Source organism: Manacus candei, unplaced genomic scaffold, assembly GCF_025592945.1.
Source record: "Manacus candei isolate 608988 ecotype Guabito, Panama unplaced genomic scaffold, ASM2559294v1 h1tg000148l, whole genome shotgun sequence".
In the NCBI taxonomy this organism is placed as follows: domain Eukaryota; kingdom Metazoa; phylum Chordata; class Aves; order Passeriformes; family Pipridae; genus Manacus; species Manacus candei.
The window spans coordinates 908,684-930,945 of NW_026138196.1; the positions used below are offsets into that span (position 1 = coordinate 908,684).

A 22,262-nucleotide genomic window follows, 5' to 3' on the forward strand; every position below is an offset into this window, starting at 1 on the left:
CTGGGTCAGCTGCAGACAACTAATTATCCTGGGAGATCTTCCTTGGAGTGATCCCTGGGAAGAGCTGCCTCGGGAGAAAGCAACTCATCCTCCCCTGGCTCCCTTTGGAAGGGTTTGAGTGAGGAAATCTCTCATTCCCAAGATTATCCACAGGGAAGGGTAGGGTAGGGTGATGAATCCCTTCCATTTTACCCACGCTGGGACACCTGACTGGCAAACCTAAAAGATTCATTTTCCAAATTCATATTTTGTCACAGATGAGGCTGGAATTTCCAGACTCCAGCAGACACACATCTGGCTTTCCTGCCTTTAAGCACCGTGCAAGATGCTTTTCTCCCCTTTCAAGATAATCCTTAATGCCTATAATAAAGCAATTTCCACTGGAAGATCTTCCATCAGTTTAAAGAAAACTTAATGCTCGAGGTCCCTTCCTGGGGAGTCCTGCCCTGTCCCCTCTGTTTGCTGGGGAGCCCAACTCCTCTTCGGGCAGCTGACTCACAAGACGAACTGAAAGCAAGTTAAATAGAGTTTATTCTGAAACAGAGTCACAAAAATGACATTTCTGCCAATGCAGAAAAATAAAATCTGGGGAGAGGCTTTCTGAAGTGAATGCAAAGCAATTTGAGCATATTCCAGCATTATTCCCTTCCACTTGCAGCCTCCACTTTTATTCCTGCTGCCATGGATGCATCCAGCAGCTCCTCCCCACGTCCCACACCACGCAGCCACGCGAGAGGATAAAATAACACTTTATTGTGCCCAGTTGCTGCTTAACAACTCTGATATTAAAGGGCTTCCTCGGAGCAAAATGATGCAGGGCAAAAAGTGGTATAAAGAGAAAAAAAACGGCACGAGGGACAAAACGAAGGGGAAAAACTGCACTGATTTAGAAAGTGCCAATAGCAGGAGAGATGGTGCCCGTGGTGGGCTCCACATCACTCCTTTCTCTTCCAAAAATATCCTTTTGAGGTATGGCAGTGCCCTTGGGCTTTGTCATCGGATGTGACCTCCCGAGCAGGGGAAGCAGGGTGGCATTCCCACCCTGCAGGTGCCACCTCGAGCCCTGGCTGTGCAAGGCCTCATTTCCCCCTGGGAAAACCTTTAAAAACCCATGCTGAGGATGCAGGCCAGGCTGGCCAGGAGGCCCAGGGCGATGATGGTGGCGCTGGTTTTCACGCTGCTGGCGCCGCTGATGTTGCACAGGGAGGTCTGGCAGCAGCTGGTGGCCACCCCGGCTATGCCGATGTTGAGGTCGATTGTCGGGCAATATGCAGAACACTTCTTGGTGATGCGCTGGTTCTTGTCACTGCCTGGGGTGGGAGGGGCAGAAAACAGCAGGAAAAGTCAGGATTTTTATCTCATGTATTTTTTTTAGGCCTCAATGATCACCTGGATGTGCAATATCCGGTAGTAGATCCCAGGCTACTCCCTCTTGCTGCTCTTGGTTTCCCTTCTGGCTGCACCATTATTTGTGTATATTGTGACCTCTGGAGACCAACTCCAGAGTGGCTCCTTCCACAGTGCCTGGCCCTTTCTAATTCCACCACCTCTTGAGCGCCTACTTGACCTTGGAGTTGAGAGAAGGAGTTTGTGGAGGGAAATTCTTTCTATTCCAATGTCTCCCTTTCCCAGGAGTGTTTAATCAGTGCAGCTACAGAGATAATCTCTGAGTTCTGCAAGATTTACTCTCTGCGTGCTGCGATCCTCATTAATTATTCCACCACACCTCCTGGTGGGAGCAGACTCTGCAATCAGCCTCCCCTGATCCCCATCTCGCCATCAGAGCCTTGGAAAAGCTCTCCCCACTTACCCATTCCCGTGGTGGAATAGGTGGTCAGACAGTACTTCTCGTTGTCGGAGCATTTGGTGGTGCCGAGACAGTGGATGTTGGAAGTCGCGTCTTTGCACGAGAAACAGGTCAAGGAGAAAGCTGCCAAAAAAGCACAGAACACCTGTCAATCACCTCCAGAAACATCCCCAGGAGCACAAAACTGGTGGTGGATGGAGGATCTGTCAAGCCCAGTGGCCACAGCTTGACAACCACCTCCATGTGTTAAACTTGGTCCCAGGAGCCCAGTTAGTTTAAGCTCAAATTCCCACCACAGATGTGCTCTGCTCCTTTAGGAACCCTCAGGGATCTTCCTGCTGGCTATTTAGTTGACTCTGCCTTGAATCCATTTAGATGTGTGGCATCTCCAGTGTGCTGTTGGAAAGAGCACCCTGGTCTACTGTCACTTCCAGTGTGAAGCTCTTGGGATCCCTTTCCAGCCTGGCTCCTTCAAGCCTTGGTTGGTGGACAAGAGTTCTTGGATGGAGACACTGGACCAGAGAATCTGTGGCTGCCCCATCCCTGGAAGTGTTCAAGGCCAAGTTGGATAAGGCTTGGAGTAACCTGGTCTAGTGGAAGTTGTCCCTGCCCATGGCATGTGGTTGGAACTGGATGATCTTTAAGATCCCTTCAAACCCAAACCATCCCATGATTTTTCTGGTTCATTTTCAGAGCTCTCCTGCGTCAGGAGGAAAATCTTGGACCTGCAGAAGATAGGGCTGAGCAAATCACCCCCTGGGCTGCAGCAGATTCCTTTTTACAGCCATCCATGGGTATTAACATCCTCTCTCCACAAAATGTGCACATCTGGAACACTCTGCATCTGCCAAGCGCTGTGCTGATGGGAATGAATGCAAACAGCTTGCACTCACTGAGGCTAAAACAGCCATTCATGGCAAAGAGATCCTTGGGGAAGGTTTTTTTGCATGATAAGAGGAATTTCCTCCTCATCTCTTTATCTGGCACAAACACTCCTGACAGCAATGTCACCCTCTGGGGATTAGACTCATCCTCATGTCCAGAATCTCTTTCTATGGCCCGTTAATACCCATTTAATTCTTGGAACAGCACTGGCCTTTAGCTTTGCCTTCCTTTCCCTTCATCTTCCTTGCTCTTCTTCCCTCTTGTCCTTCATCTTTCTTCTCTTTTTCTCCCCTTTATCTTTGCCTTCCTTGCCCTTCATTTTCCTTGCTCTTCTCCCCGTTAGCTTTGCCTTCCTTGCTCTTCATCTTCCTTGCTCTTCTCTCCTTTAGCTTTGCCTTCCTCTCCCTTCATCTTCCTTGCTCTTCTTCCCTCTTGTCCTTCATCTTTCTTCTACTTTTCTCCCCTTTATCTTTGCCTTCTTTGCCCTTCATCTTCCTTGCTCTTCCTCTCCCCTGCCCAAGCTCATCAGCACCTTTGTCCGTAGTGTCCCAACCTCATCCCTGCCCTTGTGTGACCTTAAGACAAGTTCATGTGGCCCAAACAGGCTCAGCCCTGGCTCCAGCGCAGTCCATGACCCCGGGATCACTGGTTTCCATAGGAAATGGCTTTTAGGTCACTATTCATCCTCTGCCTCGGTGGAAGCTGCCTTCTTCTCCCACTCCAACTCAGCCCCTTCTCCCTTTCCGTGGCCTCCCAGTGCTGACCTTCCTTTTCCTTTCATGATCCACAGTCCTCCCATTCCCTACTCTGTTATATCCCACTAAATGGCCATGAGCAGGGGCCACAGAGGACAGAGGCCATAAAACTGGGCTGGCAGTGCCTCAGATCCCATCACCCTCCATTGCCATGGTTGTTTCAAACCCCTTACCCTTGGCACCTTCGGCTCTCTTTGACTTCACACCAAAACTGCTGCGATTTCCTTCCTACCTCAGTCATTTCCATCTCCAGAACCTCAGCAGTTCTCTCACTTGGCTCTTGCCTTCAGTATTGTCCTGACCCTGATGGATAAATTTATTTGTTCGAGTCTGAGACCCTCCTTAGGACCATCTGTGTGAGAAATGTGTGGCTCCACTCTCTTTTCTCGTGCAAATCCCATCCAGGGATGTTTCTGCTCCACCCCACTGGGAACCACCCTTTCCTCCCAGAAACACACTAAAGCTGAATCCCCAAACTGGATTTTCCAGACACATAGCCTGGCTTAATCCTTAATAATACAGCTTCTTTAATCCAAGCCCATCCCCAGAATAATTTCCTGAATTAATGCAGGAAACAGTGGAGCTTGTCATGTGCCCAAATCCTGTTTCATCCCATCCTCCCAAAGCTGGGAGTCTTCATTTCAGAGTCCAGTTGCCCTGGGAGCCTTCCATCACCTTTTCCAACCTCTGACTCTCCTCAGGAGATTTCTTACTCACCATTCCCTAGGGGACTCTGGAAGCAGATGGAATCCTAAATGGCATCTCAGTTAAGACCCTGAACTCAGGGAGGACAATTTTGGTCATTCTACTGAAAAACATTTCTAATTTTATTTAATCTCTTCAGGTATCTGAGGGTTGAGAAGGAAAGGAAAACTATTTCTTTCAGCACCCTACTCAAGGTGTAAACCTGGAGTTAAACCAGGCTGGCCTAAGCTGGTTTACCTCAAATAAAATCAGTGTATTTTGCACTGGATGTCTCCTGCTTGCACCCACCAGGACCTCTGCTCTGACTGAAGGGGAACATTCCCCGAGGGAAATGTTCTCGTGGATAATTCCAGCCACACACATAAACCTCTTACATGTGTGAAGCATTAGGAAGCGCAGGGATTGACACCGGTTTCAGGATTAATTGGAAGAGGAACCAACCTTGGATTGCACAGCAAAGGGGGGCTGCTCATGGGGTAATTTCTGCTGATCTTTTTAAAAAGTGTGATTACAGTGGATAAGATCCTTTTCTTGTCCTTAACGTTCTCAACTTGAGCACAATGATTTAGCACATACCAAGTTTAAAGCCTGTGATAAGAATATTTACAGAGCTGAAGGGCTCTGCTAGACCAGGAGCAGAATGGGTGATAGTTTGCAGGTCAAATGCTACAGCACAGGCTGAGAAAAATTCAGTTTGTAATAAGGCAAAAAACCCCTGAGCTGAGGGAATCAACTATTCCCCTAAAATAGAGGAATATTCAGGGCAGCACCTTCCCTTCCTTGCTTGACCCACAGCCCAACCTTGGGGGCTCCCAGAGGCACAGGCAGAGCCCAGCCAGGAGAACTGAAATGCAGGTTCCCAGTGCTCTTCCCCCAAAAAAACTCCAGACACTTCTCAGAATGAAAATGGGACTCTGCATCTCCATCCCAGACCTGGGATCAACCACACTGGGAATTACAGAACCGCTGGGGCTGGAAAAGACCTCAAAGGTCATCGGGTCCAACATTACCCCAGCACTGCCACGTTCACCACTAAACCACTTCCCTGAGCACCACATCTACATGTTTTTTGAGCACTTCCATGGGCAGTGATTCCACCCCTTCTCTGTTCCCATGCTTGAGCACGCTTTCAGTGATGGCATTTTTCCTGATGGGTTAATGGTCAGTCTTGACGATCTGAGAGGTCATTTCCAATCTTAATGATAATTTCCAGCCTTGCTGCACTTCAAAGCAACGAGAGATGGGAGCCAGAACTGCCTCTCCTCTTGTGGTCTGACCATCTCTAGCGATTTAGGTAATGATGGTTCGTAATTGCAACCAATAAACAAGTGAAAAAAATTCGTAATGATAGGGCTGTGGTGAGTCCTGGGTCAAACCTGCAGCTTTAGTGCCCAGCTCTGTGTATCCCTCAACTAACCCCCTTCCCATGGAGCTGCACCAAGGGCTCTCAACCACTCCAAGGGCTGGGCTGGGTCTTCATGAGCCGTCTGAGGTGGGTGTCTCATCCCCCATTTCGCCTCCTTGTCCACCCACCTTCTGGTGGGAACACGTCCCCTGGCTTCTTATCCCAAGGACTGGAATATTTTCTGGACCTCAGTGACCCTCCTGCAAAATCCTCTTATCATCCCACCACATCAAAGCCAAAGTTTTGGGAGGGTCTCCCCACAAGCAAAGCAAACCCTTGGAGACTCACCCCTGTCCGTGCACAGGGCGAGGACGAGCGCGGCGAGGAGGAGGAGAGGAGCCTTCATCCTTTCCAGGTTCTTGCCAGCTCCCAAAATAAGCAGGACTCGGTCAGGGCAGGTTTTATACCTCTGGAGTGTTTGCTTTGATCTCGAGATAATAACCACGGGGCTGCTGTGTCAGAGGAGGGATAATTGGGAGCAACGTGTCGAGGCTTGTGTGTCCAAGGGCTCTTTGTTGGAAGTCTAAGAGGGGGTGTGTTCTCCCCCCCAACTTCTTTTCCTCCTCGTTTCACAACTCAGCTGCTTCATCCTGAGTGAACTCTGAGACAGTTTCTAATTTTGGGGAAGTGGAGGAAAAGCAAAGGACACAAAAAACCAAAACAACGAGGAGAGGAAAATTCTCCTTTCTGGGCCTCCCAGGGCTGAATCCCTTTAAAGATCCCTTTAAATCCAACCCCCTGGCATGGGTTGGATTTAAATTTCAAATGGAATTTGGGACTGAAGTTTCTACAAAATGTCTCCTAGGACTGGCAACAGCACTAGAGCAGCAGAGCAGAATCCTTCCACTGCCTTTCATAGGGGACCAGGCATCATTTTCTGTCTCTTTTTTAAGGCAGCAGTTCAAAAAATCACAAATGTTTCTGCTAAAAAGAAAAAAAAAGTGAATATTTTATATGAGAAGAAAATGTTATCTTGTTACAAAATAAATTCCACTGGGCAATGAAAACGACCCCTTAAATTAAAAACCAGACATGACACCCACTCCCACAGCATCCAACAAGCTGTGCAGTTTGTTTTGGTTTTGTTTTTTTTTTTCACAAATTCCAAAAAAATAAATGTCAGGGAGAAAAACACCAACCAATTAAAGCATGGAGAACGAGGGGCTGGCTGATCAAGGATCTCAACTCGTTAAGTTTTCAGAGGAAAAAAAAAAACAAACCAGCCAAAATTCTGTGAAATGCCAACAAGAATATTCCATTGGATTTCCGTGTTGTGCTCTTTATTCCTTTTTTTTTTTTAATCATGTTTCATCCTGTCTCCCTGTATAAAATCAGAATTTTCCCCCATCTTCTTCGGGTTGTTGTTGTTGTTTTTCCCTCCTGCCGTTGTTTTCCTGCCATCTCCTCACGGGGACGGAGGCACAATCCCAGAAAAGCTCCTTCCACGGGACACCTGGAGCTGCAGGAGCTGCCCCAAAGCCTCTGCCAGTGACTCTGCCCCTTGCTGCTGCCCATCTGCCTTATTTCCCTTTTTTTCCTCATCTCCAAATTCCTCAGATTTCCGTCTCCCAGTAAATATTTTGGCCTTCTGACGTGACCCACCTCCAGCCATTGTCTCACCCAAAAGCCACCCCGGGGTTCTTGGGGTGATGTAAGACTTTCCATCACCTCTAAATCGGGCTTATAAACACTGTTCACGTGACTGAGGTGAGGAAATTTCTGCTTTCTCAACAGGGAGAGCATGAAACTCAGTTGGAATAGAGGTGGCAATTAAGCCAAAAGGCTCCAAGGAGGGGCGTGTTTGGCTTCATCAGCCTTCCAAAGGCACCAGGAGGGAGGAAAATAGGAGCTGGCGCCTTCCTTGCCAGTGAAACCCTCTCTTGTTTGTGAAATATTTGATTTTCCCCAGGCCAGGAGAGATTTGATTGGTAAATCAGCTTTTTTTAGTGATTATCTGGGGGGGGGTGATGCCCCTCAGCAGAGGGAACGTTGAGTTGCAGAGCAGAGCCAGCCCACATTCCAGTTATCTCAGCCAACAGCATCCCCTCGCAGGTACAGAAATAGCAGCTCAACCAGGCACTTGTTTTTGATTCCCTCCCCCTGTAATCTCAGCCAAGCCAAAACCTAAAATATCTCCTGTCTCCTGCAAGCTGCTGAGATTTTGAGAAGGCAGGGCCCGAGTTCTTAAAGGCTTTAGAGCAGGATTTTCCAGTAGATGATCCTGGAATCTTCCAGCTGGTCCCTTATGTCCTTCTTAATGTTGTCTTTGTCCCTCACCAGAAATAAAAAAAAACAACAAAAAAAACATGAAGGCAGAAAGATGATTTTTTCAGGGCACAAGAAGTAAAGATAATATCAGAGTTTACAAGAATTTGGGAGTTATGAACTTCATAAAGGCTTCAGAATGAGTAACAGGGGATTTAATTGGAGGTGGAGGTGGAAGGTGAGGTGGAAAGACTTATTTCCCTTGACACAGTTGCCGAGGGAAGAAGGAAAAGTGTTTTGCTTGTCTCGTTCTAAACCTGGTTGAAACTCATGTGAGGAGGATGAACAGTTGCTTTATTTTAGGGAGGGAAAAGCAGTTTTCTCGAAACAAAAGCTGGTCAAATGTAACTGTAAATGTATGTAAATGTAAGTGTGAAACTCAGATGTCGTTGCTAAATGTGGAATTTCGAGTCGGCCAAAAGCTTTGAGAAGAGTTTCAGAAATTGCTGTGATTAAAATGCGGGAAAAGCCATTGGAAAAGTGGTTAAAAAAGTGCAAAAGCCCACGTTTCTGTTGGTCCCTCAGCACAGAAATGCTACACCACCACTATCCTCTAGTTAGAACATTTAAATAAATGCCAGAACACCCTCCTTGACCAGAAATTAAATCTTTATGGGATGATTAAACCTAATCCCATTTTCACAGCCTTTGGACAGAACTGTGGTTTCTTCCTGTTGCACAGAAACACCTGGATTTTGCCGGTCTGGTGGAGCAGGATTCCCTCAAATCCAGCACAGGATTCCCCTCAAATCCAGCACAGGATTCCCTTCAAATCCAGTGCAGGATTCCACTCAAATCCACAGCAGGATTCCCCTTGAATGCAGAGCAGGATTCCCCTCAAATCCAGCACAGGATTCCCTCAAATCCAGCACAGGATTCCCCTCAAAACCAGTGCAGGATTCCCCTCAAATCCAGTGCAGGATTCCCTTGAATCCAGCACAGGATTCCCTTGAATCCAGCACAGGATTCCTTCAAATTCAGCACAAGATTCCCTCAAATCTAGCACAGGATTCCCTCAAATCTAGCACAGGATTCCCCTCAAAACCAACACAGACTTCCCCTCAAATCCAGCACAGGATTCCCCTCAAATCCAGCACAGGGTTCTGCTCAAATCCAGCACAGGATTCCCCTCAAATCCAGCACAGGATTCCCCTCAAATCCAGCACAGGGTTCTGCTCAAATCCAGCACAGGATTCCCCTCAAATCCAGCATGGGATTCCCCTCAAATCCAGAGCAGGATTCCCCTCAAATCCAACACAGGATTCCCCTCAAACCCAGCTGGGCTGCAAAGATGAGGGATTTTTTCCAGGTGCCATTAAACAAACCCTCCCAAAATCCAGTGCTGAAGTTTTAAGCTGCTCAACTGGGAATTACACACTCTCCAGCTCCACGATCATGTGTATTTTTCCCTTTAACTATAGGTTCGCTCTTCCAGGAGCAGGAGGGAATCTCAACCCCAAAAGTTGCCAGGGATGTCCAACCCAAGAGCTCCAGAGGATCCCCATCTCATCTCCTCCATCCCCAAGCCTGAAAATGCAGCAGTGACTGGAAAGGGGAGACCTCCCCACCAGCCCAGACACCCATCACCTTTCCCAGACTCATCCTGTCCGTTTTCCCACTGGGAAATCACGACCAATCCCTCAGCAACATCTTCTCCGAGCAGGCACAGAGATCTCCTTCCCAGGAGGACGCATTCCAGCAGCACTGTCCTCGCCTTGGACATCTCCAGCATCTCTAGGTGGGACTTTTCCCTGTTTGAAAAGCTGAGACTACCCACCTTGCAGAGATCACGGGAGAACTTTGCAGGATCGCAATTCCTGCCAAACCCCGGCCGTGTGTCCCAGCGGCTACAAGTGGGAATTCCCAGTTGGCAGTGGGAGCAACACAAACATCTCTGACCTTCCCAGACCGACACCTCTGCTCTGAGCCATCAGAGTATTTCGCTTTATGGAATGTCTGGATGCAACTGAGTCAGTTGGGAAAGGCAACCAGGAGAAGACTCGGAAGTGCGGAATTCAACGGGAATCGGAGATTCCGAGAACAACCCCTCGCTGGCAGAGCTGTTGTCTCAGGCTGGATTGAACAAAGACACTCTAGAATAACATAAATCTTTATTTTTGTCTGACCATCGTCACATGCTGTGCTATCAAAAGAGCTTTTCCAGGGAAAATTAGTATAAAACGAGGAGGGGGAAACCGGGAGCTGCACTGCCACGTCGGGAATGGGATCTGTCTGGGATAAGAACAGGGCAGCACAGCCCCTGTTGGAACCACTTGACAGAGGAGCCTGGTTTCTCACTCGGGGGATACCTTGTGGGTTCTTGGGTTGTCCCATCTCCTCCCACCCCTCCTCACAATCCTGCCCTGATGACCCAGCCCAGACTGGCGGCGATTCCCAGGAGCATCACGGCGTAGGAGGTTCGGATGCTGTTGGCGCCGCTGAAGTTGCACAGGGAGGTGCTGCAGCACTTGGTGGAAAAAGCTGCCACCCCGAAGTTCACGTTTGTCTCGGGACAGTCCACGGAGCACTTCTTGGTGATCCGGTGCCCCGCGTCCTTGCCTGGGGGGAGGAGGAGAAAGGAGAGCTGGAATTTGAGATTCTTCGGGAAGGGGGGGGGGTATTAATTGCAATTAATAACAGCCACCAGGGGGGTTGATGAGTGCTGGGTGGGCACCATGCATGGCACTAAACAGTCCTTGATAGAAACCCACGCCAAACCGAAATCTCTGGTCTGGGTGACCAGGTGGTGACCAGCCAAAGGTTGGACTGGATCTTGGAGACCTTTTCCAACTAAATGACTGTGGGATTCTGTGCTTCCCGTAGGACAGCAGGAAATTACTGGAGTGCATTTCCCTCTAAATGATCTCTAAAATGCCACTAAAATGCCTCTAAACCCACATTATTTACATCCAATCCCTTTCCAGCCTTCATCCCAGAGCACGTGGGAGAGTTCTCAGTGTCTGCTCCTGAAATCTGTGTGTTCCAGCCACAAGGGTGGGGAGGAACCAGCACGGGTTGCCCAGAAAAATTGTGGATTCCCCATCCTTGGAAGTGTTCAAGGTCAGGTTGGATGGAGCTTGGAGCAACCTGGGACACTGGAAGGTGTCCCTGCCCATGGGAACCAGATGATCTTGAAGGTCCCTTCCAACCCAAACCATTTTAGGATCACAAAGCACCACTGAGGGATTCACAAATTACGTGTTGTGATCCCTAAACCTCAATCATCGATTCTTCCCAAAGGACCCCAAAAAAATCACTGTTTCCCAGGACTAAAATGAAGATTAGGAAAGCCTGGATGTGTTGCTGGCACTCACCAAGCCCAGCAGTGCTGTATGTGGTCGTGCAGTACTTCTCATGGTCTTCACACTTGTAGGTTTTAAGGCAGTTCCAGTTGGAATGCTCGTTGTCACATGTGTAGCAAAACAGGGAGGAAGCTGGAAAAAAGCACGTGTGGCACAGATTAGAGGTTTCCAGCCGTTCCCTCTTGGGAAAAAGAGGTGTCAAAGCCATATCTTTCCTTGGAAAACTCAAGGTGAAAAGTACGTTGTGAACAAGTGAAAGAAGGGGTTGGTTTTGATTAATGAAGCTGAGGAAGGAAATACAGAGAAGAAAACGAGTTTTCCTCATTGACTTGAGATTTGGGGGGTGATTAAATTTGAAACAATGTTTTCCAGCCAGAGCAGCATTCCCAGGTGACCTTTCCTTCTGTCCTGGGGTCCACATTGGCCTGGCTGGAAGCCAAGCTCCAAAAGCAAAGCTCACAACCTGCGAGGAGGAGAAGAACTGGCAAGGAGAGAAGGAACTGGCCCAGTTCTTGGATTGAGAGCTCAATCCCAGGGATTTTCAGGCAATATCTGCAAAAAGCACTTCCCAGACATGAATTAATGAATGCCTGTGGCACCCCCAGGGAGCAAAATGACTAAACACAGCCCCACAATAAAGGGAGAGGTCGCTCCGGACAATGGAGAGATTATTCCTATCAGCGCCTGGAACGACGTGTTCCCAGGGATATTCTTAACTCAGCGCTGTGCCAGGGCTATTTCCAAACCAGGAGGAGGTGGGATATGGATTGCTGGGCACAACCCAAGTCAATTGAGTTAGGATTCCAGGTGGCATTTTATGTGAGGAATGTGGGCATGTGCCATCCCGTTCCCCGGAGGTGCATTCATTGGGGGAAATTGTTTTCCCTGCTGCCTGGAGTTCCATGGAATGCTCCTCCTTTTGGGTCAGGGGTGACAAGAGGGAGTTGAGCTGCTCTGGGGAAATCCTGCTCCATCCTTCCCAGCTCTTGGTTGCAGGTGACCCAATTATAAAGCAGGGAGGGTCCTGAACTTCCCCTGGTTTGGTTCCTCCTGCCTTTCTCAGCCCAGCAAAGCTCTAAATTCTGCACAAAATCCTCTCTCAATTAATTCTGGACTTGGTTTTAGCCCCCTGCCAGGGACTCTCCAAAGCCCAGCTGCTGTTGGTTCAAACTCATCCCTGGAGTTCAATCTGCCCATGAACTTGGTTAGACGACTGCAGAAGCAGTTTTGAAAGAGAATTAAAAGCCAGTGTAGTCCCTGACTATCACAAGCAGGGAGAGAAAAGGCCTCTCCTCTGTGATCTGGGTGTCTTGGGTACAGCTCTGGGTGTCTCAGCACAGGACTGACCCAGATGCTTCAAGGCCAGGTTGGACTTTGAGCAGCCTGGTCTAGTGGAAGGTGTCCCTGCCCATGGCAGGGGGTTGGAGCTGGATGATTTTTAAGGTCCTTTCCATCCCAAACCATTCTATGGTTTGATGATTCCCTGCTCTTTTCCAGTCCAGGTGTTGCAAGTTCAGCTGTTCTCCGGAGTAGGAGATAAAACCAGCCTTGGTTTTGAACTGAATTGAATCCTGGCTTTAACTCCTCTTTAAATCACTGTTCAGTTTTCCCTGTTTCTCCATCACATGGATATTTTCAGCCTCTTTTCTCTCCTCTGGAGGTTCCCCAACACGAGCTGTGGGCTCCTGTCCTTTGGCAGGCAAAGCAAACCCCAGACCTGCTACTTAGCAAGAATTGATTGCATTTTACAGCCCCTGGAGCTCTCTCTGAGTTCCTTTTGTTGCCAAAGTTGTTCAAACCACTTCCTGCTGCAGAAGGAGCCCAAACCCCAGCACGTGCCTGAAAGCAACTGCAATGCACTTGTACTCACTAAGTGAGGCAAAGAAAACCCCTTCCAGCCAGGAAACAAGAACAGCTTAAGCCATTAGAGCTGCTATAAAGCCTTTCCTGCCTCTGGGCTCCACCCTCCAGGAGCTGGAATTTTAGGAAACGCAGCCAGAAATAACCTTAATGGTGCAAAAGGACAAGAGAGCCGTGGATTCCACAATAAACACACTCCCACTTGAGAGTTTGCTCCTCAAACTCAGGAGCAAAGAGCTCTTGGGCTTTCAAAAATCTCGTTTCTTAATTGGGATGTGGCTGTGGGAAGGAGAGTGAAGCTCTGGCAGGAGATGGGGTGTCAAAACCAGCCACACAACCTCCTGTTGACAGCAGCTCCCCCGGTTTCATCCAGGAACAAAAATAAAACCAAAGGCAGGACTCTGAGCTTGGCTTAATTTCTGTGAGCATGTTTGAGTTTGTGCCTGTCTTCAGAGGGAAGGATGTGAGAAACCAGAGGGGGGAGCTCAGCTTTGAGGTACCTGGGCAGAGTTCACCCAAAAACTAAGATTAAACCACACAAAATATCTCCAGGTACCTCTGCAGAACTCACTCAGAAATCAAGACTCAACCAATCTAAATATTTCCGGGTGCCTCTGCGGAACTCACCCAGAAACTAAGACTTAACCACACTAAATATCTCCAGGTGCCTCTGCAGAACTCACTCAGAAAAAAGACTAAATCACACAAAATATTTCCAGGCAACTCTGCAGAACTCACCCAGAAACTAAGATTAAACCTCACTAAATATTTCCAAGTACCTTGGCATAACTCACCCAGAAAAAAGACTAAATCACACAAAATATTTGCAGGTGCCTCTGTAAAACACACAAAAACTAAGACTAAACCACACAAAATATCTCCAGATACCTCTGCAGAACTCACCCAGCAACTAAGACTTAACCACACTAAATATCCCCAGGTACCTCTGCAGAACTCACCCAGAAAAAAGACTAAATCACACAAAATATTTCCAGGTACCTTTGCAGAACTCACCCAGAAACTAAGACTTAACCACACTAAATATCCCCAGGTACCTCTGCAGAACTCACCCAGAAAAAAGACTAAATCACACAAAATATTTCCAGGTGCCTTTGCAGAACTCACCCAGAAACTAAGATTAAACCACACTAAATATTTCCAGGTACCTCTACAGAACTCACCCAGAAAAAAGACTAAATCACACAAAATATTTCCAGGTATCTCTACAGAACTCACCCAGAAAGTAAGACTAAACCACCCCAAATATCTCCAGGTGCCTTTGCAGAACTCACCCAGAAACAAAGACTAAACCACCCCAAATATTCCTCGACGTGCCCAATGCAAAACTTCCCCCCCAAGACCTCACCAGCTGCACTAAAAGCTGCCAAACGCTCTTGTCCCTAAGTTAACCTGGATTTCTCTTCTGGTGTTCCCATTCCCAAAACCCTCTTGTCCCTGAGTTAACCTGAATTTCTCTCCTGATGTTCCCATTCCCATCCTGGTTCTCCCAAAAGCCTCCCAAGCTCCTTACCTTGCTGGGCACACAGGACGGCCGCCAGCAGGGCAACCAGAAAAGCCTTCATGGTTGAAGGAGAGCCCTCAGAGCCCCAAAGGTGTGGGACGGGGCACCACAGGAAGGTTTTATACCGGGACTGAGTTGTCTTTTCCTTCCCTTGATTGCAGTAATTTGAGGGTTGGGGAGTGACAGCACCCAAGGTGTGATCAGGGCTGGGTGTGTTCGTGCGTAGGAACCTGTTACAAAGCTGCAGGGGTAGAGGTGTTTTCTTCCATCTCATCTCCAGATCCAATCTTTTCTTTTTTTTTTTTTTTTTTCCCTGCTGACCTTGCCTGCATTGCTAATTTGGGGAGCAATTTATCTGATTCCAAGGCGGGACTCCCTTCTCGGGCTTGAACCGCGAAACTCGGAGCCGGGTTGTCTGGAATCCTCCATCCTTCCTCTCTGCCATGGAATGGGAGCTGAATATTTGTGGGAAGTGGGAGAGGAGGAGATTTTTTTTTTTGCTGGGTTGTCCACAATCACCCAGCTTTCTCTCGCTTGCCCAAAGAAACTTCAAACAGAAACCAGCAGTGACCACAGAATCGGGGGAAGGTTTGGGTTGGAAGGGACCTCAAAGCTCACCCAGTTCCAACCCTGATGCCACTCTTGTGCCTGGAGGTTGTCCCTCAGAGGCTTCCATGCTCCAGGCAGGGATGGGGACTGATGTTCTTGTTTTGTTCTGCTCCCCTGTCCTCCAGAACCATCTGGGGTTTCCAAGCAACAATGTTTGTTGTTACCTGTCAACCAGCTCTGGGCTCTGTCAGGTTTTTCCAGTCCCTCGTGACCTCTCCAATCTTTCTGGGCTCCCTCCTTCTGCTCCCACAACACCTCTTGGCAGATGACTCAGGATGCAGAAGAGGGACATGGAAACATCATGGAAACATGGAAACATCATGGAAACACCTGCAGGAGTTCAACTGTGGAATGGGAGTGAAAAAGACTGAGAAATAAAACAAGTCCTGGTCAAGGAGACACCTCAGCAGGACCTTTGGTCTTTAGAGAGAGAAAGGACCAAGGGAAGCTCAAAGTAAAGGGTTGTAAGGTCACAAATGGGGTGGAAACAGAATAAAGAACATCCAGTTGCTCTTTGAGTCCCCAAATTGCTCATCAAATCACAGATTATCCTGAGCTGGGAGAGACCCATTGAGCCCAGCTCCTGGCCCTGCACAGGACAACCCAAAAAGTCCCACCACGTGCCTCAGAGTGTTGGCCAAACACTTAGACTCTGGCAGGGTTGGTTCCATGATCACTCCCCTGGGGAGCCCAGAAACCAACTTCCCAAGAGTCTCTGATCGCCTTCCTGCAGGATCCTGGGCAGCTGGACCCATTCCCAACCCCTGGGATGTCTTTTCCTTCTGGTCATTCCTCCTTTTGCCCAGTTCCTCCTTTCCTGCAGCAGTTTTAACCCTCAGTGGTTTCTGTCTCCATGTCCAGGGAAGGTTGGAGGGGATGAACATCCTCTTCGCCAAGTTTTCCACTCTGTTCTCTGACCTTGAGCACAAATCTTTAACTCCCCTTTTAGCCAGGATGTGAAAGACCCACGGGACAGATAATGTGGCAACAATATTTCAGAAATAATCTGTGAAAAAAAACCCCAAAACATCCTTTCCAAACAAGATTCTTTATAAATACAACATCAGGTTGGAAAAATGCTGGAGCATGGAGGGAAGGAGTGGGTATTAATCTACATGTTTGTTTTATTTATAATACCAGGGTTGTCTCAGGCAGCTGGGAAAATGGAAAATGGGACTTTCTACACTTTCTACTCTTCCATCCCATCAAAAAACCCCAAATGAAAATGAATTATCCCACAAAATCCGGCTCATCTTGGAGCAAATCGAGCAGAAAAATGCAGCTCCTCAGCAGGAGTGAAGCCCAAACACAGCCCAAGACAGGGGAGGAGAGGAAAGGCTTGGAAATGAAAGCAAATAAATGAACAGTAAATAAATGAGGCTGTTAAAGCAAAGTGCAGCTGAACAGAAAAATCTGCAAGTGAGAAATTGGGCCGGAGGAAGTGGAAATGTGAGAAAGCATTTAAATAGATTAGAGAAAAGGGGAAGTTAATAATAATAAACAAGATGAATATTTCACCCAGACAAGAGAGAAGGAGGGAGGGAGGGTGAGGAAATATTGGTGCAAAGCAAAATAAATCAAAGCAAACACACTAAGTTTGAGGGGAAATAATTAAACACAAGAAAAGTGAGGGTCAGAAATAAGATGGGAATGAGATTCACTGTTGTTCCTGTGGTGGCATCATTCAGTGCTGTGCAAAATGTACATTTTGTTATGTGCAGACACTCTTTAAGTATTAAAATCATTTTTTTAAGGTTCTGGGGGTTGTAGAATTCCCCAAATCCCAGTTTAACCAGCTGCTGGAGCCAAAGCAAACACACAAAGTGAGGGTCAGAAATAAGATGGGAATGGGAATGTTGTTCCTGTGGTGGCAACACTCAGTGCTGTGAAAAATGGACATTTTGTTATGTGCAGACACTGTTTAGGTGTTAAAAACAGTTCTTCAGGAGTCTGGGAAGGGTGGAACTCCCAAAAATCTCAGTTTAACCAGCCACTGGAGCCAAAGCAAACACACAAAGTTGGGGGGGAAATAATTAAAGACAAGAAAAGTGAGGGTAAGAAATAAGATGGAAATGGGATTCATCATTGCTCCTGTGGTGGCAACACTCAGTGCTGCGAAAAATGGACACCTTGTTACGTGCAGACACTGTTTAGGTGTAAAAATCAGTTCTTCAGGGGTCTGGGAAGGGTGGAACTCCCAAAAATCTCAGTTTAACCAGCCACTGGAGCCAAAGCAAACACACAAAGTTGGGGGGGAAATAATTAAACACAAGAAAAGTGAGGGTAAGAAATAAGATGGAAATGGGATTCATCATTGCTCCTGTGGTGGCAACACTCAGTGCTGCGAAAAATGGACACCTTGTTACGTGTAGACACTGTTTAGGTGTAAAAATCAGTTCTTTAAGATTCTGGGGGTTTGTACAATTCCCCAAATCCCAGTTTCACCAGCTGCTGGAGCCAAAGCAAACACACAAAGTTGGGGGGGAAATAATTAAACACAAGAAAAGTGAGGGTAAGAAATAAGATGGGAATGGGATTCAGTGTCGTTCCTGTGGTGGCATCATTCAGTGCTGTGAAAAATGTACCTCTTGTTATGTGCAGACACTGTTTAGGTGTTAAAAACAGTTCTTCAGGGGCCTGGGAAGGGTGGAACTCCCAAAATCCCAGTTTAACCAGCCACTGGAATCAAAGCAAACACACAAAGTTGGGGGAGAAACAAACACCAAGTGAGGGTAAGAAATAAGATGGGATGGGATTCACTGCTGTTCCTGTGGTGGCAACACTCAGTGCTGTGAAAAATGGACATTTTGTTATGTGCAGGCACTGTTTAGGTGTTAAAATCAGTTCTTTAAGATTCTGGGGGGGTTGTACAATTCCCCAAATCCCGGGTTTACCAGCCACTGGAATCAAAGCAAACACACAAAGTTGGGGGGGAAATAATTAAACAAGGAAAGTGCGGGTAATCACTAAGATGGGAGGGGCTTCAGCGTCGTTCCTGTGGTGTCGTTTTCAGTGCTGTGAAAAATGTTACCTCTTGTTATGTGCAGACACTGTTTAAGTATTAAAATCAGTTCTTTAAGGTTTGAGGGTGTGTAGAATTCCCCAAATCCTGGTTTAACCAGCTGCTGGAGCCAAAGAAACCACGCAAAGTGAGGGTCAGAAATAAGATGGGAATGGGATTCACTGTTGCTCCTGTGGTGGCATCACTCAGTGCTGTGAAAAATGTACATTTTGTTATGTGCAGACACTGTTTAGGTGTTAAAAACATGTCTTCAAGTGTCTGGGGAGGTGTAGAACTCCCCAAATCCCGGTTTAACCAGCCCCTGGGGGAGCTCCTGTGCGACCTGGCTGGTGAAAGCATCAGGGGCATCACTTGGCCCCCATCACTGTGTCCCTGCAGGACACTGTCAAAACTTTGGGAGCCAGACTGGGGGCTGGCAATGTCCCAAAGCCACAGTGCTATTCTGGGGCACTGTTGCTATTGCAGTCACACCCAGGGCCACTGCAAGGTCTCCACCAGCACCATGGTGGTGCCTCTGGAAGCAGAGAACAGCCTGGTTTTTCCAAGTAAAGGGGTGGAGAGAGCTGGAAGAAAATCCAGGGCAAAGCCAACTGAGGGAGTGGGAGGGCAGATGGTGCCAGGAGAACACAGAGGGGAGGTGTTAAAACATTTCCCAGGGACATAAAAAAAGGAGAGGGGAGGGAGGGGAGGGGGTGAATCTCACAGTAGAAACTGGGCCGGGCGGGTGTCACGAGGGGGATCGGGGAGTTAACGGAGCCTGGGAGTTTGGAGAAAGGAAAACCTTCACCCACTTGGAGCTTGGCAGCCAACAGGGTGTGTTTGTGCCAGACCTTGGCAGTGGGTTGTGCAAGGCCAGTCCTTTTTGTGTAACTGGAGTCGCACAAAGCGTGTTTTCAACCCATGATGGAGCGAGTGCCAGATCCAGGGACGTTTAAATGTCAGCTCTCCCCACTTTCTTCCCTTTTTTGTTTCCCCTGTCTGGAGGGTGGCTGTGACCTCAGATCTCCCCCCTGGTGCAGAGGGGAAGCTCTGTTTCAGCTCAGGGTGGTCAGGGGGAGTTCAGGAGGGGAGCAAGGGGCCGTGGGACAAGCTGAGGAGGTTCCAGGCGTGGATGGTTCTCCTGGTCTTCCTGAGTCATGCAGATGGGGCACAGAGGGCAGGAGGGCCAGCCTGGCTCCTGACAACACCAGGTTGACCTGGGCACATCATCTCCTCCTTCCTTGGAGGGTCAGGGAAGGCTGAATTGCTTCATTTAGATGTGCAATGACAACATGGTTTGGTGAAGGAGAACAGGGAAATTGGGGAATACAGAAATACCAGTTAAAAAAAAAGGAAGACCCCAGTAGGACCTTTTGGAAAACCACCTGAGGCCTGTTGCAGGCAGCTGCTCTGTTCACCCCTTGCCAAAACACAGCTGGGTTTGTAACTGTTCTGGGAGGCTCCAGACAGCAGGACAGAGCTCCTCAGGTCACTCCCACAGCAGAATGACCAAGTTAGGAAAGATTGGAAGAGCCCAAATCCACCAAGTCTGGCTGAAATACCAGGGGGATCCACGCTGGTTTCAAGGCCAGGTCAGGTGGAGCTTGGAGCAACCTCATCTAGTGCTTGGCAACCCCACTCATGGAGGGGGGAATGGAACAGGATGGTGTCTAAGGCCCCTTCCAACCCAAACCATTCCATGATTCCATGTTGCTGTGGCTTCCACGGCAGCTGTGTCAGCCACCAGGAGCTTTGATATCGATATTGAGTCCTTTGGAGCCTCAGCCAAAGCCATTTTGTCACATTCCCTTAAACTCCAAGGTCCTAAGGGGTGTTCCAGTCCCCATTTCCAGTCCCATGAGCTCGGAGATATCAACCAGCACCATCACACCCGGAGCCAACCCCCTTTGATTCCCAACCCCACCAAAGTCCTGATGGAAGGGCCAGGCCCAGCCCAGCTCCCCAGACAGGGCCCAAGCCCAGCCCAGACGCCATCTGTGCCATCAAGGGCATCCATCAGACATGGCTTGGGCACACCCCAAACAGCATCACCCTGCCCAGGGCCCTCACACGGGGGATGGAACCACCCTGCTTGGAGAGGGAAGAGCTGGAGAGTCAGGGGGGTGAATCATCCTTCTTGCATCCAGGGCCAAGGCTTGTTGTTCTGGATCCTGGTGTTTTCTCTCTTTTCTTCCACATCACCATCCCACAGCTTTGCAGGCCTCAGTCCTACAAGGAAAGATCCCATGGGATGGTTCAAACTGGTGGATCCCAGTGCTTTCCCTCTTTTCTCCCTTCCCACATCACCATCCCACGACCTTGCAGGCCTCGGTCCTACAAGGAAAGATCCCATGGGATGGTTCAAACCAGAACAACAAGCCTGGAGACCTGCAGGGTCTGAGAGGATGGTTGGGAGGGGGAAGAAGAGGCGAGACAGAAACCCCAGTGCCCTCTTGGAATTCCCCCCAAATATTTAACCCCAGTCCTTCCCGAGGAGGACACCACTGGCTACAACTCTATCTGGGGAGAAATAACACTGCTTGGTTGATAATTCTCGTTGTTTTTTCCACTGGAAGTAGGAATTTCCCCTTGTCACAGGCCCAGCCCTCCTGATCCTCTTTCATAACATGAGCAGTCAACGTGAGGGCACTGGAATGGGACCATCCCCTCCACCACGAGACCTCACAGGTCCTGACAGGAGAGGCTCTGATGTCTCTTGGGAAATCTTGGCCTGTGAGAGGCATCTCAAGCCCGCCAGGAAAAATATTTACAACAACACCGCCAAGAACCTCGTGAAGGAAGGTTTTGGCCCAACCTTTTGAGGAAGAAGAGTGGGTGACAGCTCTTGTGTTTGTCTTCACAACCGTCTCAGTGATCACTGGGGGCAGGGAGGGGGGGTTGTGTTTGTCTTGTGGGTGTTTTTAGAATAAATTTGAAGATCTTCGAGATGCAGGGTGGTGGAGAGAGTAGGCATTTGAACCTGCCGGGCCAGTGATACATGAAAATCATCCATGACACAGCTGTGGTGGCATCAGGCTTTGTGGGAGCTCTCCATGGAGCCTCCAAGACAACCCTGAGTCTTCTCATCCATTTTGCTTCCATCAGAACCACAATTTTCCAGGTCTACCCATTTTTTTGTGCTTTGGGTTCTGGACTTGTCTCTCCCGTGATGGGCCTGAAAATGATCCTCAGCACTGACACCCAAGAGCTGAAATTCCCAAGGATGAGGGAAAGCTGAGAAGAAAACGATATAAATAAGTTTTTCTCTCTGTGGAAAAAAGTTGTGAGGAGCTCCATGGACAACCTTTGTAATCTTCACAGCATCACAGAATGGTTTGGGTTGGAAGGATTCCTAAGGATTGTGGAATTCCAACCTGCCTGCCATGGGCAGGGACACCTTCCACTATCCCAGGATGCTCCAACCTGACCTTGAACACTTCCAGGGATGGGGCAGCCACAGCTTCTCTCGGAATTCTATTCCAGCACGTCACCACCCTCCTAAGGAGGAATTTCTTCCCGATATCTCTTCTAATCCCATTCTTTTTCAGTTTCAATCCATTCCCTGTTGTGCCATCACTACCCTTAATTCATTTTAGCTTCTCTGCATCTGGTTTTTTTGGTTTTTTTTTTTTCACAAGAGGGTCCCAACTGAGAGTGGGAAAACCCAACAAGAGCGGGAAAAACTCGTGGGAAGATCGGGATGCTCCGGTTTCTCTCCTGCCCTGCTCCTGCTGACCCAGCCAGGCATGGTGCGAACAAGAGCTTGGGCCAGCCCTTGTTACGTCTCGAAACTGGTCCCACCTCATGTAATAGCCCTGCTGAAACCTCCAGCAGTGCCCAGGCAGGGCCAGGAGAGCAGGGTCTGTCCCCTGGGAGAGCCCACACTGGCTCAGGGGCAGGAGCAAGGAAACATCCTTGGCTGAAACCATTCCAGGAGCAAGGAAACATCCTTGGCTGAAACCATTCCAAGAGTAGGGAAACATCCTGGCTGAAAACATTCCAGGAGAAGGGAAACATCCTTGGCTGAAACCATCCCAGGAGCAGGGAAACATCCTTGGCTGAAACCATTCCAGGAGCAGAGAAACAACCTGGCTGAAATCTTCTCAGGCTGATGGGTGTGTTCTCCAGGGCCCAGGAACAAACAGA

The 22,262-nt window shown here is 48.5% G+C and overlaps 2 protein-coding genes across 2 annotated transcripts; both read right to left on the reverse strand.

The window, feature by feature from the left end:
- Positions 1-732: 732 nt before the first annotated feature.
- On the reverse strand, positions 733-6,135 carry LOC127462998 (lymphocyte antigen 6E-like). The gene is made up of 3 exons (XM_051771966.1): positions 5,846-6,135; positions 1,811-1,930; positions 733-1,310 (listed from the first exon to the last, which is right to left on the reverse strand). Exons 1-3 carry the CDS (start codon positions 5,901-5,903, stop codon positions 1,102-1,104), a joined length of 387 nt encoding a protein of 128 aa, XP_051627926.1. The 5' UTR covers positions 5,904-6,135; the 3' UTR covers positions 733-1,101.
- A 3,781-nt stretch (positions 6,136-9,916) lies between these two features.
- On the reverse strand, positions 9,917-14,692 carry LOC127462997 (lymphocyte antigen 6E-like). Its single transcript, XM_051771965.1, has 3 exons — positions 14,516-14,692; positions 11,137-11,256; positions 9,917-10,381 (listed from the first exon to the last, which is right to left on the reverse strand). Exons 1-3 carry the CDS (start codon positions 14,565-14,567, stop codon positions 10,173-10,175), a joined length of 381 nt encoding a protein of 126 aa, XP_051627925.1. The 5' UTR covers positions 14,568-14,692; the 3' UTR covers positions 9,917-10,172.
- Positions 14,693-22,262: the final 7,570 nt, after the last annotated feature.